We start from the raw sequence: 19,503 nt of genomic DNA on the forward strand, positions 1-19,503 counted from the left end.
GAAGATAATAACAATGACAAGTAGAAAAATCTCTAAAACAGAGAATATCCTCCATTCTAGCCAATGACGGAGTGGAAGGTTCGTGCTCGCTGTCCAGGACGTAGAAATAAAAGCTGAGGAGGCGCTGAGGCGTCTCCTGGATCTCTATGAGCCTCCATCATTTCTGCTGAGTAGGGTGGACAGATAAAATATAGGCTGTTTAGTTAAATATGAATGTTTGAAAAACAACGAGTACATTTTGAAGATAAGTATGCCCCAAATAGTTCATAGGATCTACTTATACTAAAAATAATGACTTATTATTCATGTGAAGTTCAAGGTTAACTGGGTATCCTGTATTTTTATGTACTAAATCTGACAGCCCTACTGATGATCCACAATGGAGGCAGTTGAGGAGCGGTACATGCTGGCTCTCGGACAGTCAGAAATGGCTTCAGCAGATCCAGGTACAGTATGAAATTCTTTTTGGATGTAGCTCAGAAGCCATGGCCAGCCCTTGACTGCAAGTACTGCCTCGGGTTTCCCTGAGGTGGGGTAAACCTTCCTCTTAATGGCCTTTTGGTAAGTCTGGAAGACCATATCCAAGGGGAGCCCCAAAGTCAGTTTCATCCTGACAGCCATGTTTCCAATTCCTGGAATTGGCTGCATGTGACTCACAAGAGCTGAGGAGGTTTGTGGAAATTGGGAGTGTCATAGCTTGAACCCTTTGTAGGTAAAGTTTTGCTGTTGTGAGAGTTTTATCAGGAGCAATGTGAAAGACTCCATGTCCCCAGGTAGATAGAAATAATCCTGTTCTACCTGTGTGTATGTGACAAGTCTCTAATAGTTCAGAGAGCAAGTATCTGGTCTTAGAAAGACTGATCCAAGCTTGGATGTTTCTGGTGACAAGGCAAGGTCCTGAGTTTCAAGTTCACCTTTTATGGTTGAGGAGACAATAAGGTGGTCAGAAGGGAAATCATGGAGGAGACCTTGGCTTCATCCATCGTGTAGGCTTGTATATGTGGTTCTATGTAGATCGTGTTTCAAAGGTGGAGCTTGTTTACAACTATGAACATTCTCCGATGTGCTTTTTGGACCTTCATTCCCAGAGCAAGAGCAGTGCCGAGGCTCTAGAAATGCCATGGATATTCTGAGCTGTCAGTGGCATTTCCCCGGTACTGTTCCCTTGGTGCCGCTCCTTGAAATGTCCAAAGGGATTATCATGTGTCTTGTGGCGGGTCCTAGCATTGTGAAAGGAAGCTGCTGCACCTGGCTCAGAGGATTTCGGTTGTGGTGCGAGGAGGAGTAGTACTACGACTATAAATTGTATCACAGCATATCTATTCCATCTTGAGAGTGGGGTTGGGGGGTTATGAAGGGGGGCTTTTATTGTACTTTTATACATTGTACCCTTGAAACTAATTCAATTTTTTAAAATTAATTAATTTATTTGGGGCTGCATTGGGTCTTTGTTGCTGCTAGCGGGCGTTCTCTAGTTGCAGTGAGCGGGGGATCCTCTTGGCTGTGGTGCACGGGCTTCTCATTGCAGTGGCTTCTCTTGTTCCGGATCATGGGCTCTAGGCACGCAGGCTTCCGTAGTTGTGGCACGTGGGCTCGATAGATGTGGCACAGGCTCTAGAGCGCAGGCTCAGTAGTTGTGGCGCGCGGGCTTAGTTACTCCGTGGCACGTGGGATCTTCCCAGACCAGGGCTCGAACCCATGTCCCGTGCATTCGCAGGCATATTCTTAACCACTGCTCCACCAGGGAAGCCCGATAATTCAGTTTTTTATAAAGAGAAGATTCCTAATATTATTCCAAAATTTTAAAAATATGTAGTTGGATAACACTATGAAAAATTAACTGATATATTCTTTTATTATTTCTCTTTGCCCCCTGGATCTTTTTCCCCATCCAGTCAGCTAGGCACTGTGAGTTCACTGCATTAGGAAGGTAAAGACTCAGCAGAAATGAGGGAGAAAAACAGAAAAGTCTCAGCTTTGGAATGTTCACAACGGAGGCCACAGTAGAACAGGTGAGAATTCTGTGAACCAAAAATAAATGTCGTCTCAAATGCCAAAAAGTATTCTCTGCACTGGGAGGCAGGAGAGGGAGGGAGGGAAGGACTGAAGGAGAGAGATCAGTGTGGCCAGGGACATGGAGACTGTGCTTGAGGACGATATGCCCAGGAAGAGAATCAGAATCTGGAGAAGATTCAGCCTGCACGTGATCATTGCCTCCAGCCAGCACCCTCATCTCAGACGTTGGGAAATTCAGAGAGAGAGTGGGAGTACGTCAGGAGGGCCACGCGCATAGTCTGTGTGGCAGGGGTTGTGGCCGTTCCCTATTTGTGAGGAGTCCCCAGCAATTTGCAGGCCTCTTCTGGAAAATGCTGGCGGACGTCTCTAGTGCTTATGTGAAAGCTTGTTCACAAACCTTGAAAGATACAGATGTAGATGACAGATAGATGCATAGATAGAAAAATGTCCTTAAATAAAAGCTCCAGGAAAGGTTTGGAAAATGCCCTTTATTGCATAGGACGCTTCTATTGTCATATGATGTTAGACTGAGTGCCGGTCCCTTCATCCTCCTTCAGACCACGGCATTCTGTCTGCTACTCTCCCGAGGGTCCTTTCTTCTCCCTGGAAGGGATAAAACAAATGAGGTAGGACAGGAAGAGACAAGAAGCACTCCAAGCTCTGCTGGTCAGGGTTACCCTCCAGCATTGCCTTAATGCTCAGAGCCACACACACCACAGTGAGCTTGGCTCCAGATCAACTACCACGCAACGAAGGTTCTGGAACATTTCCATATCTCGGGGGACCTCATTTCCACGTGACTCTCTTTCATATTCCCCTTTGTCACAGAAGGCTCGGTCCAGTGGTCAGGGTGAGATCTCGGCTCAGGCCCAAGGCTCTCAGACCTCAAAGTTCTGGTCCTGCAAGGGCCCCTGTCCTCTCTTGAGACCACTCCTGGCTCTCTCTGCCGAGAAGGAGCTGCTGGCAGTACGTCCTCTAAGAGTTGAGGTCCATCGTGCAGACCCTGAGAAAACTCCTAGGAAAAGGCTCCACCTTCTTGTTTACGTCAACAGAGGTCAATGCCTTTGTTAGTGCTGGGTGTGTCCCATTTGATGCAACTGCAGAGCCATTAGGTAAACCAGCACATGTGTGCGGCCCCTTCCCTTAGACTCCTCTGGGCCCTCGTGACATAGGCTCAGAAGACTGCCAGCCTCAAGCCTTACCTCTTCCAAGGGACGGCCACACCGTCCCCCAGGATCTTCTGTCCCATGAATCTCAGTTGCTGTTTGGAACTCAAAGGAGAGAAAAGACCCTGCCTGCGGGGTCTCTTTGGGCTGGGGCCTTCCCCCGTGGGCTGCTCTCCGTCATTCTCCTTTTCTTCTTGCTTCTCTTCCTCCTCCTCCTCCTCCTCCTCAGGTGTGCTATCGGATTCCACATTGCCCATCCACTGGGCCATGTTGAGATGAAAGACACGGCAGCTGAAGCCCTGCAGGACGCCGCCCTTCACGTGCTGCTGGAGGATCTCCAAGGTGGGGAAGACCCGGCAGCAGGCCATGCACCTGAAGCCGTTCTCCATGGTCACCATCCAGTCCGGTGTCTTGGCCCTGGGTCTCTCCTCGACGGCAGGTGACCCTGATGGGCTGCCTGGCTCTGCCCTTTCCTCATACTCTTTCTCCTCCCCAGTGGGCTCACTGTCAGACAGGAGGCTTTCGGTGAACACATCAGAGGGGCAAGTGCCTACTGTGCACGCATCCTCAGGAAGGGTCACTTCTTCTATGGTCAGCTGCTTTTCAGGCAACTCCAAGGGTTTCTTTGTCTTCCAGGAGACAGCGACACCCTTGTTCACTTGTACCTGCATGTAGTATATTTTCATGCCCCTTTCCTCTTTGTCTGGGTGCAGATAGTCCTTACAGGGTGAAGAGAGTGAGGAGGAGACACAGTGTGATGGGGGAGCGGTCTCCCCTTCTTCCTGAACCTGGGCTAGGGGTGCTGTAGGCCAGGCAGTGTCTCGAAATCTCCGCATTGCTGAAAAAGGAAATTAAAACCATAATAACATGCATGGGCCGTGCCGGAAGCTGAGGGAGCAGGTGTGGTAGACGAGAGAGGGACATTTGCATGACGTAGCTATGTCGTGAGCTTGGTGTCTGTTGGCCGTAGGATGGAGCGGTGTATCTAGTGTCATCTGTGGGCTTTTCATGTGCGTGGGGGGGATACTGGAGCGGTGTCTGTATACAGGGGTGTGGAGTATGGTGGTGAGGGCTGTGGTATGTGAGGGATGCGGCTGGATGCGTGTATGACAAGGAGTGTGATTTTGGTAATATCGGTGGTGCATTACATGTGGAATGGGGCTGTGGTGCTTGGGGTTTATGTGTGCTCTGAGAAGGGCTGTGCCTGGAGGGCAGATGTATGTGTGAGCTGTGTGGACCTGAGCTGGATGGTCCTGCTCTCAGTCTGGAGGTGTATGATGCAGAACTCTGTCCTTCTCTGGAAGCAAAGGCAAAGACAAAGCCTACATTTTCCTCTGAAGATGCTTAATCTGGTCCCTCTTCCCTCCACCTCAAGCCCAGACATTTCCGGACCCTGCTCCTTGACTTCCCCACCATGGTAGTAGCAGTATTCACACCGCCCCCCCAAACTCAGCTGGCATCCACGCCCTCGGAACAGCTCAGCCATCCTGCACAGGCTCCTCCACAGAGCCCTCATCACCTCTGATGACCCTGGATTTCCTCTCAGCCTCCCTGGGATCTGTGTGCCTCCTGCCTCACAGCCAAGCACCCCCTCACCTGAGGAGCCCCGCGCCCTTACCAGCGTAGCTGAGCTTGCGCAGAGTAGAAGTACAGAAGAAGTATTTAGGGGCAGAGGAGACCTCCACTGCCCCTGGGCTGCAGCCTTGGGCCACCACAGTGGATCCAAGCCGAGGGGGATCCTCTTGTGACTTCGAGATTCCTGAGGGAGGAATGAAAGGCTCAGGGTGGGTTCATCAGTCCTCTGTCCACAAATATTTACTGAGTGTGTGGCACGTGTCAGGTGCAGTGAATACACACAGTTGAGAGTGTGGTTCCCAGTGGATCCTCCAGGATTTAATTCCAATCAATACTTATTCTCTCACTGTCTAGTTGGTAATGTAGGCCTCGGTGGTGACTGTGAGTGTGTGGGAAGAGTGAGTGATGTGTATCAGTTAAGTCTGTGGTAAGTGTGGGGTTGGCATGGGGAGCACAGTGCAGATGTGTCTATCTGTGTCTGTGGCCTTTGTGTGCATGGTTTCTGTTCACAAGTCAGGAATTCTGGGACATGTAACGTTTCCTCATTACATGGTGTGGCTTGTATTTATGGTGCGTGTTCATTCATTCATTCACCAAGATTCAGTAAGCAGCTACTCCTGTGTATCCGGCACTCTTCCATTGTTGTAGTCTTTGGTAACGCTGCACATTCTAGTAGGGGAAGACACACACTAAACAAAACTACAATAAATATATAATACATCAGCTGGTGGTAAGTATATAAGGGTTGCCAGACTTAGCGAACAAGAATACAAGGCACCCAGTTAAATTTCAGTTTCAGATAAACCCAGAATAATTTTTTAGTGTAAGTATTCCCATGCAGTATTTGTTCTTACTTAGTTTTAGTGTAAGTATGGCCCATACAATATTTGGGACATACTGATACTGAAAAATTACTTGTTGTTTATCTGGAATTCAAATTGAACTGGATAGCCCATATTTTCTCTGGCAATCCTGACATGGGTTACTGAGACTGTGGTTTACTGTGGTTTGTACAAAGCGGGTCTGGCATTACTCAAGAATGTGTTACAAGTGTGGTGTGTATGACACGTGACTGGTTCTTACAGAGGTATTTAGCGATGGCTGAAGTTAGCTGTGTTTGTGTGAGAGTTGTGGAGATACATATATATATATATATATATATATATATATATATAGTGTGTGTGTGTCTGTGTGTCCTATATATATAGTGTGAGTGTCTATATACATATCTCATCTCCAGCGTTTGGTGTTGGAGGAGAGGATTGTGATACAGGTGGGTTGTATGAGAATGTAGTACAGGAGGGATGCGTGTATATAACTCCATGTGCTGTGTGTGGTTTAATAAGGAAGTTATATGTGGGGTGTGTGATATTTTTGCTGCATCAGAGTGTACATGGGTGTATGAGTTACTGTCTCATAAAACACCCCTAACAAGAATTCTGTATACACTCTTACGTACACCGAGTGTCAGCCAGGTCCAGGCAGGGTGACAAGAACTTTACCACGCAGACTTTATATCTGGTAAGCACTCTAACCCCATTCATCTCGCTCTTCTCTGCACTACCACACACACACACACACACACACACACACACACACACTCACACACACACACACACACAGGAACATAGAGCAAAATATTCTGAATGGTCAGGGGCAGTCATTGCCTTCCCCAGCCTGTCCCAGCCACTGCCTGGAAATCTGCCTGCTGTCTAGAGCTCCATTCCCAGGGCCCATCCTACAGTCTCCAGAGCCCTGGGCCTGGTAGGAGCTACTGGGCTCTTATCTGGGGCAGAGGCCTCTAGCTGGAGCTCTGGGGTGACCACCCCTCTCCCAGGGCAAGCTACTCGCCTACATTTAATGCACGCAGGCACCACGTGGCCCGTGGCTCTCAGAGCTCCCCGCAGGACCCTGAGGCCATTTCTCACCCCTGCTCACGTGGTCTCAGTCTCTGGAAAACCCTTCCCTTCCCTTGATCTCCTTTGGGAAATTCTTCCTGTTGAAGGAATAAATCCTCCTTGCTTTCAATATGACACCATCCCTAGACAAACAATCTTCTTTCAAAGTGCATTCCACTTGTCAAGATATTTTTCAACAGGGCCTTCAACTCATGGGGCTTCTCTTTCCACTTTGGTAAAAGAGGCCAAGCAACTCATGGGTCTCTCTCAGCATCCTTGCATCCTTCACATCCCCCACCTCATGACCCCAGGGAAAGATCCAAGAGAATAAGAGAGAAATCGGGGACTGAGAAAAGCTGCACCTCTAGGTCTGTGCAAGCAGGATGCAGCCTGCTGTGAGTCCGACAAAGCTCCAGGCCCGGCTGCCCCAGGAGAGAGTCCTCAGACCAGCGGAGCTGACCTCCCAACTCCCAGGGGGCATCTGGCCGTTCTGTGCCGTCTCACACCACAGGGGCCCTCCAGATAGATACGGCAGCATCAGTGAGACAAGGTCTCTCGCTCCCTGCTTCACAGGTGACACGTTCTCAGTCCCCCGCTTCCTAGAGAAGCTTCAGTTTGGCAGAAACCCATGTGCCCCAGACAAGTTGCCCCCCACATACCTCCTCCGTTCTCGGCAGTTTCCTGGGACTCTTCATTTTCCAGATGTTTCCTCTTTTGTCGCCGTTCCATCGTACCAACTAGAAGTCTCCCTTAGAAGATGCCTCAAGAGATGTCCAACTCCTCCTCTTCCCTACAGGTTGGCCCTTCTTGGCTCTTGGGCAATCCGTTGAAATGATTCAATACAAACAAAAATAGTCAAGTCTCCTAAATGGCTGAAAAACTTGTACCACTTAGTGAACCAGCAGTACTGCCTAGTGCTCACCAGGGCTGTTATGTTTGCAGGGTTGCCAGGCACACAGCGGAATTCTGTGACCTCAGTGCTGACATCAGTGCATTCGATGGACCTAGGGTGAGCACAGTGTCTGCAGTAGCACAGGCCCCATTTTCAAGAACAATTCCTTTTTCCCAGCCGATGCTTTCCCGTGAAAGGGAAAGGTTCCTACCATATCTATTATAAATTGTATCATACCATGTCTATTATAAAATTCACATTTTGATTGGAGATCTTTTAATGTCTATTCTAGAGAGATTTAATATGAATATTTTAAATGGTCTCCAGTTTCCCTGTGGATTATTGACATTTTAAACTCTGCACTTCAATTTTCCCTCAATACGTGTAATTTTGTCACAGCTATTTCTGTACTTAAAGATGAGGAACTATATAATTGATTTCTTCATTTTTTCCCCATCTCTCTCCAAGGTACTGCATTTGATTGTGTCTTGCGACTGAGTGAAAAATGCTAGTCCTTGAGTCAGGACATTGGGCCCTTTAGCAAGTAACTCAACCTATCTGGGCTTCAGCTTCTGTATGTGCGATCAAGAGGCTTGGACTAGCTGACTTTTCAAATGCTGTGTTTCTTTGATTCACTCTCACTTACTGATCTGCTCCTTAAGAAGAGGGTCTGTTCTCATAAAGTAACAACAGTCTTTTCCTAACCTTGGGTTGGGCGGAGTTTAACTGTTCGTACACAGTTTGTTAGTTATATTGCCTTCTACGTATGCTTAGCTCTAAATAATTTATATGGCTCTTGTGACTATTTTTAGATCTTCTTTTTTTCTTATTTTCTTTTACAGTTTCTAATTTGTTATCGCCAGTGTAGAGGAGCCTGATTGATTTTTAAAATTTATTGATCTTGTATGTGTGTGCCTTGTTGAACCGTCTTATTAGTTCCTGCTAGTTTATCTGTGGGTTCTTTTGGGTCTCCTAGATAAATGAGCATATTAAATGTAAATAGTGTGTTCTTTGGATAAAGTTTATTTTCTTGCATCTATATATATAGAAGCAATATGTTGAATTGATTTAAATATTTAAATACTTACATACCTGTTATCACAATCTAACGTTCTTTATCTTATTTTCTTTCAATCAATATTATGTTTTCAAGATTTATCCATGTGAATCCATATAGATCTAGGTCTTTGATTTTTGACTGTTTGATATTATTTCATCACATGCATATAGCATCATTTATTTTCCATTCAAGCATTATTGGACAATTGGATTGTTTCCCTCCCTTCTCTAGAACAAACAACATTTCCTAGAATATCCCTGAAGGTGTCTGACAGTCGAGAAGGGCCAGGCTGCCCGAAGGATTGCTACTTGCTTTTAGCCACCTTCCAACAGGCCGTCTCCAGCCAGCAATTTGAAGCACAGCTGAAATGAGAACTGCCCCAAATGTGAAGATCTTAGGAGCTTCCTAGAAGGTGGGAGGTTAATGATAGGCATCCTGCTGGGATCCCAGGGGAGTCTGAGCTGGCCTGAAGCTCATCTTCCTCCTCCACCTCTCAAGAGAAATGTGGAGGAAAGAAGACTTCAAAAACTGTGAGCAGGCAGAGGGAGGGATATTGGGGGCCGAAGCTGTAACTGAGGTCTTGGAGTGGGCTGTGAGCACGCAGAGCCTCTAGAGAGCCAGGCTCTGCCTTCTGAGAACTTCTCCCCTAAGGCTGCTCATAATTCACGTGATACCGGCCATATAGAGCCGACTTGGCCCACACTGTCACAGAAAGCCTTATCAGAATCTCTTCTTCTTCATACACTCTTGTGTCTGTTACTTGGTTATTGCCTTTGGTACTCCACTGATGTGAACCACAGTCGCCAGGGGATGGAGGACACTAGTGACCCATCTTGCTCTGTGGCCTCAGTCCACAGCTGGAGGGTAAGGGAAGAGGCCAAATGAAGGTTAAGAAGGAAAGATGGAGTTTGAAGAGAAGACCTGAGTTAAGGGTGTCTTCTCAAGTCTTGATGACTGAAATGTAGCTCTAGTACCTGAAGTCCTGCTTGTTCTCAAGGCTGACCGCGGGGCTGGGTGCACTCAGTGAAGGAACCGTATACACTTAGTATTTCCTTGCTTGCTCACGCTTGCCCTCCTCTGATACACCCTCTGCAAGACTGATCTTCCCCTGAAACAACTTTCCCCCTGCTACTGTCATCTCAGGAACATTTGCTTCCCCTTCCTAGTGTCCCCCTAGAATGCCATTGCAGCCAATTCATAATTTGATAATCATGCTGCTTACCATATTCTCAGCAATTTCGGATAAATTTTATTCGCTTTATTCCATAGTCTTCACCCATCAATAATCTTCCTTAACTTCCCAGCTGCAGGTTAACCCATTTGGAATCATTTCTTTTTCTTTCTCTTCTTTGGCAAATCCTTTCTATCCTTTAAGGTCTTTTTCTTGTCTCTCTACCATCCTGCCTTGCTGAACTTCTTTTTTTTCCGTTTAAGTAACCTTTCAATCTCCTTCCCCAGTTTCCTCATAAACATTGAGAGTTTATTCCTCACACGTTAGACAGCGGTTTATGAATGGCCAGGCATAATGGACTCAGAATGAGTTGGCACGCCCGAGGTACCTGTCTTGCTTGGGAGCCAGAGGTGAAGGGCTGGCTGCTGGACACATGTTTGCATGGAGTCAGGCTGAGTGGCCTCAGGGTGTTTGCCCTGCACTTGTGTGTGTTTCTCCCTAGTTGGTTTCCTTGTCCAGCCACCTGTGACCTCCCTCCATCCAGCCCAGGGAATCCTTCTCATCACAGGGGTAGGATGTTTGTCTCATTTTCCATCACATCCTTTCCCCAAAGTTTGGTTGTGAGTTGTTCCCATTCCAAAGACCTTTCCTCTTTGAAGAGAAAAGAGAAAATCTTGTCTCTCCTTTCCTCTCACTTCACTTCTGCTCTATTATCTCCTCCGTCCAGAATGGCCCACTGACTCACATGGGTGTAGATCCGAAGATGGCAAGAACTGCCAGCAATTCTGAGATAATAATATGGATGGATCAGGAAAACTTGAAAACTTTTATCCCGCCACATTAAAAAAAATTGCACTTCCAGTGTATTCAGAGTCTCAGTGTAGAAACACAAATGATAGAGAAATCGAATTACACTCAAGTTTTTCTTTCCTCCTTTCCTGATTTATTCTAATCCTCCAAGTTAACATGATGAACTCTTTGTTGTGTAAAGTTTCAGACATTTTCTACCCATGCACACTTTTCTTTTTTTCACATAAGAGTGTGAACTAGGTCACTTTCAACATGCTGTGATTCTGTGATTCACTGTCTCCCACCGAGTCATCCACTGATAAAGTCATCTGTTTCACGGAGAACTATTTCCAATAGCTAATAGCCAATGTCTGTGGAGTGCTTACTCTGTGTCGGTTTCTTGTAACTACTTTACAGATCATTTGTACAGCGTACCCATGGACCAGGTACAATTATGACCCCCAAGTGACAGATAAGTGCAGATAAGTACAAATAAATACAGAGGCCAAGTGACTTGCCCAAGACACTGGAGCAAATCAAAATCCATGCCTCTGTAATCATTTTGCTCTATTGCCTCTGTCTGGGAGGCTTGATGATTTGGCAACTAAAACCTTAAATATCATGTTCCATTTTTATATCTGTGACACAAGCGTGGGGCTGTGATACGGGGTAACTAACCTGACTACTTTTGAAAACCCTTATGCACCTGGATGAAAGTAAGCCAGGGACTGCAAGCCATAGATTTAAGGTTTCCTACCAACTTTTAAAAATAGCTTCTTGAATGCAATTTATGTAGTGTCAAGTCTAGGATGTAGCCCAAATAGTAACAGAAAAATGGAGATATGTAGGAAAATACTTAAAGTTGACAAGTATTGGGAGTGTAGTATTTTTGGGGCCAGCGTGTAGACCACAGGAAAACTTGCTGTTTCCATCCCAAAGGGAAGAGCCCTACGTTGCAACTGCCAAGGTCCCTGGGGCAGCAAGTGTGCTCACTGCTTAGTAAAGAAGCATCCTCAGTTTGATAGAATCATATGGGAGCCTTACATTTGGTTAGCAGTTCTACATTCTTGATGTAATAATATTTTCAGGGTGTGGGAGCGTATCAAGCTCTGAAAATACCCTTGGAGAGATCTGCTTATTAAGTTTGGCTATTTCAATCTCCCTACTACTTCTTTATTAAACACCAGGCGGTTTCCTTCACTTTTCAGAACCATGTTGTTTTTCCCTTCTCTAATGAACTTTGAAATACTTTTGGATGAGCTATTAAGTTTGGGGAAAAATAAACATCTCTTTAAAATAAGGAAGATAATAACAATGACAAGTAGAAAAATCTCTAAAACAGAGAATATCCTCCATTCTAGCCAATGACGGAGTGGAAGGTTCGTGCTCGCTGTCCAGGACGTAGAAATAAAAGCTGAGGAGGCGCTGAGGCGTCTCCTGGATCTCTATGAGCCTCCATCATTTCTGCTGAGTAGGGTGGACAGATAAAATATAGGCTGTTTAGTTAAATATGAATGTTTGAAAAACAACGAGTACATTTTGAAGATAAGTATGCCCCAAATAGTTCATAGGATCTACTTATACTAAAAATAATGACTTATTATTCATGTGAAGTTCAAGGTTAACTGGGTATCCTGTATTTTTATGTACTAAATCTGACAGCCCTACTGATGATCCACAATGGAGGCAGTTGAGGAGCGGTACATGCTGGCTCTCGGACAGTCAGAAATGGCTTCAGCAGATCCAGATACAGTATGAAATTCTTTTTGGATGTAGCTCAGAAGCCATGGCCAGCCCTTGACTGCAAGTACTGCCTCGGGTTTCCCTGAGGTGGGGTAAACCTTCCTCTTAATGGCCTTTTGGTAAGTCTGGAAGACCATATCCAAGGGGAGCCCCAAAGTCAGTTTCATCCTGACAACCATGTTTCCAATTCCTGGAATTGGCTGCATGTGACTCACAAGAGCTGAGGAGGTTTGTGGAAATTGGGAGTGTCATAGCTTGAACCCTTTGTAGGTAAAGTTTTGCTGTTGTGAGAGTTTTATCAGGAGCAATGTGAAAGACTCCATGTCCCCAGGTAGATAGAAATAATCCTGTTCTACCTGTGTGTATGTGACAAGTCTCTAATAGTTCAGAGAGCAAGTATCTGGTCTTAGAAAGACTGATCCAAGCTTGGATGTTTCTGGTGACAAGGCAAGGTCCTGAGTTTCAAGTTCACCTTTTATGGTTGAGGAGACAATAAGGTGGTCAGAAGGGAAATCATGGAGGAGACCTTGGCTTCATCCATCGTGTAGGCTTGTATATGTGGTTCTATGTAGATCGTGTTTCAAAGGTGGAGCTTGTTTACAACTATGAACATTCTCCGATGTGCTTTTTGGACCTTCATTCCCAGAGCAAGAGCAGTGCCGAGGCTCTAGAAATGCCATGGATATTCTGAGCTGTCGGTGGCATTTCCCCGGTACTGTTCCCTTGGTGCCGCTCCTTGAAATGTCCAAAGGGATTATCATGTGTCTTGTGGCGGGTCCTAGCATTGTGAAAGGAAGCTGCTGCACCTGGCTCAGAGGATTTCGGATGTGGTGGGAGGAGGAGTAGTACTACGACTATAAATTGTATCACAGCATATCTATTCCATCTTGAGAGTGGGGTTGGGGGGTTATGAAGGGGGGCTTTTATTGTACTTTTATACATTGTACCCTTGAAACTAATTCAATTTTTTAAAATTAATTAATTTATTTGGGGCTGCATTGGGTCTTTGTTGCTGCTAGCGGGCGTTCTCTAGTTGCAGTGAGCGGCGGCTCCTCTTGGCTGTGGTGCACGGGCTTCTCATTGCAGTGGCTTCTCTTGTTCCGGATCATGGGCTCTAGGCACGCAGGCTTCCGTAGTTGTGGCACGTGGGCTCGGTAGATGTGGCACAGGCTCTAGAGCGCAGGCTCAGTAGTTGTGGCGCGCGGGCTTAGTTACTCCGTGGCACGTGGGATCTTCCCAGACCAGGGCTCGAACCCATGTCCCGTGCATTCGCAGGCATATTCTTAACCACTGCTCCACCAGGGAAGCCCGATAATTCAGTTTTTTATAAAGAGAAGATTCCTAATATTATTCCAAAATTTTAAAAATATGTAGTTGGATAACACTATGAAAAATTAACTGATATATTCTTTTATTATTTCTCATTGCCCCCTGGATCTTTTTCCCCATCCAGTCAGCTAGGCACTGTGAGTTCACTGCATTAGGAAGGTAAAGACTCAGCAGAAATGAGGGAGAAAAACAGAAAAGTCTCAGCTTTGGAATGTTCACAACGGAGGCCACAGTAGAACAGGTGAGAATTCTGTGAACCAAAAATAAATGTCGTCTCAAATGCAAAAAAGTATTCTCTGCACTGGGAGGCAGGAGAGGGAGGGAGGGAAGGACTGAAGGAGAGAGATCAGTGTGGCCAGGGACATGGAGACTGTGCTTGAGGACGATATGCCCAGGAAGAGAATCAGAATCTGGAGAAGATTCAGCCTGCACGTGATCATTGCCTCCAGCCAGCACCCTCATCTCAGACGTTGGGAAATTCAGAGAGAGAGTGGGAGTACGTCAGGAGGGCCACGCGCATAGTCTGTGTGGCAGGGGTTGTGGCCGTTCCCTATTTGTGAGGAGTCCCCAGCAATTTGCAGGCCTCTTCTGGAAAATGCTGGCGGACGTCTCTAGTGCTTATGTGAAAGCTTGTTCACAAACCTTGAAAGATACAGATGTAGATGACAGATAGATGCATAGATAGAAAAATGTCCTTAAATAAAAGCTCCAGGAAAGGTTTGGAAAATGCCCTTTATTGCATAGGACGCTTCTATTGTCATATGATGTTAGACTGAGTGCCGGTCCCTTCATCCTCCTTCAGACCATGGCATTCTGTCTGCTACTCTCCCGAGGGTCCTTTCTTCTCCCTGGAAGGGATAAAACAAATGAGGTAGGACAGGAAGAGACAAGAAGCACTCCAAGCTCTGCTGGTCAGGGTTACCCTCCAGCATTGCCTTAATGCTCAGAGCCACACACACCACAGTGAGCTTGGCTCCAGATCAACTACCATGCAACGAAGGTTCTGGAACATTTCCATATCTCGGGGGACCTCATTTCCACGTGACTCTCTTTCATATTCCCCTTTGTCACAGAAGGCTCGGTCCAGTGGTCAGGGTGAGATCTCGGCTCAGGCCCAAGGCTCTCAGACCTCAAATTTCTGGTCCTGCAAGGGCCCCTGTCCTCTCTTGAGACCACTCCTGGCTCTCTCTGCCGAGAAGGAGCTGCTGGCAGTACGTCCTCTAAGAGTTGAGGTCCATCGTGCAGACCCTGAGAAAACTCCTAGGAAAAGGCTCCACCTTCTTGTTTACGTCAACAGAGGTCAATGCCTTTGTTAGTGCTGGGTGTGTCCCATTTGATGCAACTGCAGAGCCATTAGGTAAACCAGCACATGTGTGCGGCCCCTTCCCTTAGACTCCTCTGGGCCCTCGTGACATAGGCTCAGAAGACTGCCAGCCTCAAGCCTTACCTCTTCCAAGGGACGGCCACACCGTCCCCCAGGATCTTCTGTCCCATGAATCTCAGTTGCTGTTTGGAACTCAAAGGAGAGAAAAGACCCTGCCTGCGGGGTCTCTTTGGGCTGGGGCCTTCCCCCGTGGGCTGCTCTCCGTCATTCTCCTTTTCTTCTTGCTTCTCTTCCTCCTCCTCCTCCTCCTCCTCAGGTGTGCTATCGGATTCCACATTGCCCATCCACTGGGCCATGTTGAGATGAAAGACACGGCAGCTGAAGCCCTGCAGGACGCCGCCCTTCACGTGCTGCTGGAGGATCTCCAAGGTGGGGAAGACCCGGCAGCAGGCCATGCACCTGAAGCCGTTCTCCATGGTCACCATCCAGTCCGGTGTCTTGGCCCTGGGTCTCTCCTCGACGGCAGGTGACCCTGATGGGCTGCCTGGCTCTGCCCTTTCCTCATACTCTTTCTCCTCCCCAGTGGGCTCACTGTCAGACAGGAGGCTTTCGGTGAACACATCAGAGGGGCAAGTGCCTACTGTGCACGCATCCTCAGGAAGGGTCACTTCTTCTATGGTCAGCTGCTTTTCAGGCAACTCCAAGGGTTTCTTTGTCTTCCAGGAGACAGCGACACCCTTGTTCACTTGTACCTGCATGTAGTATATTTTCATGCCCCTTTCCTCTTTGTCTGGGTGCAGATAGTCCTTACAGGGTGAAGAGAGTGAGGAGGAGACACAGTGTGATGGGGGAGCGGTCTCCCCTTCTTCCTGAACCTGGGCTAGGGGTGCTGTAGGCCAGGCAGTGTCTCGAAATCTCCGCATTGCTGAAAAAGGAAATTAAAACCATAATAACATGCATGGGCCGTGCCGGAAGCTGAGGGAGCAGGTGTGGTAGACGAGAGAGGGACATTTGCATGACGTAGCTATGTCGTGAGCTTGGTGTCTGTTGGCCGTAGGATGGAGCGGTGTATCTGGTGTCATCTGTGGGCTTTTCATGTGCGTGGGGGGGATACTGGAGCGGTGTCTGTATACAGGGGTGTGGAGTATGGTGGTGAGGGCTGTGGTATGTGAGGGATGCGGCTGGATGCGTGTATGACAAGGAGTGTGATTTTGGTAATATCGGTGGTGCATTACATGTGGAATGGGGCTGTGGTGCTTGGGGTTTATGTGTGCTCTGAGAAGGGCTGTGCCTGGAGGGCAGATGTATGTGTGAGCTGTGTGGACCTGAGCTGGATGGTCCTGCTCTCAGTCTGGAGGTGTATGATGCAGAACTCTGTCCTTCTCTGGAAGCAAAGGCAAAGACAAAGCCTACATTTTCCTCTGAAGATGCTTAATCTGGTCCCTCTTCCCTCCACCTCAAGCCCAGACATTTCCGGACCCTGCTCCTTGACTTCCCCACCATGGTAGTAGCAGTATTCACACCGCCCCCCCAAACTCAGCTGGCATCCACGCCCTCGGAACAGCTCAGCCATCCTGCACAGGCTCCTCCACAGAGCCCTCATCACCTCTGATGACCCTGGATTTCCTCTCAGCCTCCCTGGGATCTGTGTGCCTCCTGCCTCACAGCCAAGCACCCCCTCACCTGAGGAGCCCCGCGCCCTTACCAGCGTAGCTGAGCTTGCGCGGAGTAGAAGTACAGAAGAAGTATTTAGGGGCAGAGGAGACCTCCACTGCCCCTGGGCTGCAGCCTTGGGCCACCACAGTGGATCCAAGCCGAGGGGGATCCTCTTGTGACTTCGAGATTCCTGAGGGAGGAATGAAAGGCTCAGGGTGGGTTCATCAGTCCTCTGTCCACAAATATTTACTGAGTGTGTGGCACGTGTCAGGTGCAGTGAATACACACAGTTGAGAGTGTGGTTCCCAGTGGATCCTCCAGGATTTAATTCCAATCAATACTTATTCTCTCACTGTCTAGTTGGTAATGTAGGCCTCGGTGGTGACTGTGAGTGTGTGGGAAGAGTGAGTGATGTGTATCAGTTAAGTCTGTGGTAAGTGTGGGGTTGGCATGGGGAGCACAGTGCAGATGTGTCTATCTGTGTCTGTGGCCTTTGTGTGCATGGTTTCTGTTCACAAGTCAGGAATTCTGGGACATGTAACGTTTCCTCATTACATGGTGTGGCTTGTATTTATGGTGCGTGTTCATTCATTCATTCACCAAGATTCAGTAAGCAGCTACTCCTGTGTATCCGGCACTCTTCCATTGTTGTAGTCTTTGGTAACGCTGCACATTCTAGTAGGGGAAGACACACACTAAACAAAACTACAATAAATATATAATACATCAGCTGGTGGTAAGTATATAAGGGTTGCCAGACTTAGCGAACAAGAATACAAGGCACCCAGTTAAATTTCAGTTTCAGATAAACCCAGAATAATTTTTTAGTGTAAGTATTCCCATGCAGTATTTGTTCTTACTTAGTTTTAGTGTAAGTATGGCCCATACAATATTTGGGACATACTGATACTGAAAAATTACTTGTTGTTTATCTGGAATTCAAATTGAACTGGATAGCCCATATTTTCTCTGGCAATCCTGACATGGGTTACTGAGACTGTGGTTTACTGTGGTTTGTACAAAGCGGGTCTGGCATTACTCAAGAATGTGTTACAAGTGTGGTGTGTATGACACGTGACTGGTTCTTACAGAGGTATTTAGCGATGGCTGAAGTTAGCTGTGTTTGTGTGAGAGTTGTGGAGATACATATATATATATATATATATATATATATATATATATATAGTGTGTGTGTGTCTGTGTGTCCTATATATATAGTGTGAGTGTCTATATACATATCTCATCTCCAGCGTTTGGTGTTGGAGGAGAGGATTGTGATACAGGTGGGTTGTATGAGAATGTAGTACAGGAGGGATGCGTGTATATAACTCCATGTGCTGTGTGTGGTTTAATAAGGAAGTTATATGTGGGGTGTGTGATATTTTTGCTGCATCAGAGTGTACATGGGTGTATGAGTTACTGTCTCATAAAACACCCCTAACAAGAATTCTGTATACACTCTTACGTACACCGAGTGTCAGCCAGGTCCAGGCAGGGTGACAAGAACTTTACCACGCAGACTTTATATCTGGTAAGCACTCTAACCCCATTCATCTCGCTCTTCTCTGCACTACCACACACACACACACACACACACACACACACACACACACACACACTCACACACACACACACACACAGGAACATAGAGCAAAATATTCTGAATGGTCAGGGGCAGTCATTGCCTTCCCCAGCCTGTCCCAGCCACTGCCTGGAAATCTGCCTGCTGTCTAGAGCTCCATTCCCAGGGCCCATCCTACAGTCTCCAGGGCCCTGGGCCTGGTAGGAGCTACTGGGCTCTTATCTGGGGCAGAGGCCTCTAGCTGGAGCTCTGGGGTGACCACCCCTGTCCCAGGGCAAGCTACTCGCCTACATTTAATGCACGCAGGCACCACGTGGCCCGTGGCTCTCAGAGCTCCCCGCAGGACCCTGAGGCCATTTCTCACCCCTGCTCACGTGGTCTCAGTCTCTGGAAAACCCTTCCCTTCCCTTGATCTCCTTTGGGAAATTCTTCCTGTTGAAGGAATAAATCCTCCTTGCTTTCAATATGACACCATCCCTAGACAAACAATCTTCTTTCAAAGTGCATTCCACTTGTCAAGATATTTTTCAACAGGGCCTTCAACTCATGGGGCTTCTCTTTCCACTTTGGTAAAAGAGGCCAAGCAACTCATGGGTCTCTCTCAGCATCCTTGCATCCTTCACATCCCCCACCTCATGACCCCAGGGAAAGATCCAAGAGAATAAGAGAGAAATCGGGGACTGAGAAAAGCTGCACCTCTAGGTCTGTGCAAGCAGGATGCAGCCTGCTGTGAGTCCGACAAAGCTCCAGGCCCGGCTGCCCCAGGAGAGAGTCCTCAGACCAGCGGAGCTGACCTCCCAACTCCCAGGGGGCATCTGGCCGTTCTGTGCCGTCTCACACCACAGGGGCCCTCCAGATAGATACGGCAGCATCAGTGAGACAAGGTCTCTCGCTCCCTGCTTCACAGGTGACACGTTCTCAGTCCCCCGCTTCCTAGAGAAGCTTCAGTTTGGCAGAAACCCATGTGCCCCAGACAAGTTGCCCCCCACATACCTCCTCCGTTCTCGGCAGTTTCCTGGGACTCTTCATTTTCCAGATGTTTCCTCTTTTGTCGCCGTTCCATCGTACCAACTAGAAGTCTCCCTTAGAAGATGCCTCAAGAGATGTCCAACTCCTCCTCTTCCCTACAGGTTGGCCCTTCTTGGCTCTTGGGCAATCCGTTGAAATGATTCAATACAAACAAAAATAGTCAAGTCTCCTAAATGGCTGAAAAACTTGTACCACTTAGTGAACCAGCAGTACTGCCTAGTGCTCACCAGGGCTGTTATGTTTGCAGGGTTGCCAGGCGCACAGCGGAATTCT

At 47.4% G+C, this 19,503-nt stretch overlaps 1 protein-coding gene across 1 annotated transcript; it reads right to left on the reverse strand.

Annotated features, from left to right (window-relative positions):
* Window positions 1-1,253: 1,253 nt before the first annotated feature.
* On the reverse strand, window positions 1,254-16,098 carry LOC309797398 (uncharacterized protein; the record flags this gene model as incomplete). Its single annotated transcript, XM_088845582.1, has 3 exons — window positions 15,205-16,098; window positions 3,351-3,885; window positions 1,254-1,296 (listed from the first exon to the last, which is right to left on the reverse strand). Exons 1-3 carry the CDS (start codon window positions 15,884-15,886, stop codon window positions 1,254-1,256), a joined length of 1,260 nt encoding a protein of 419 aa, XP_088701708.1. The 5' UTR covers window positions 15,887-16,098.
* Between the last annotated feature and the right edge of the window lie 3,405 nt (window positions 16,099-19,503).

Source organism: Mesoplodon mirus, assembly GCF_964341445.2.
Source record: "Mesoplodon mirus genome assembly, contig: HAP1_SCAFFOLD_482, whole genome shotgun sequence".
Classification (NCBI taxonomy): domain Eukaryota; kingdom Metazoa; phylum Chordata; class Mammalia; order Artiodactyla; family Ziphiidae; genus Mesoplodon; species Mesoplodon mirus.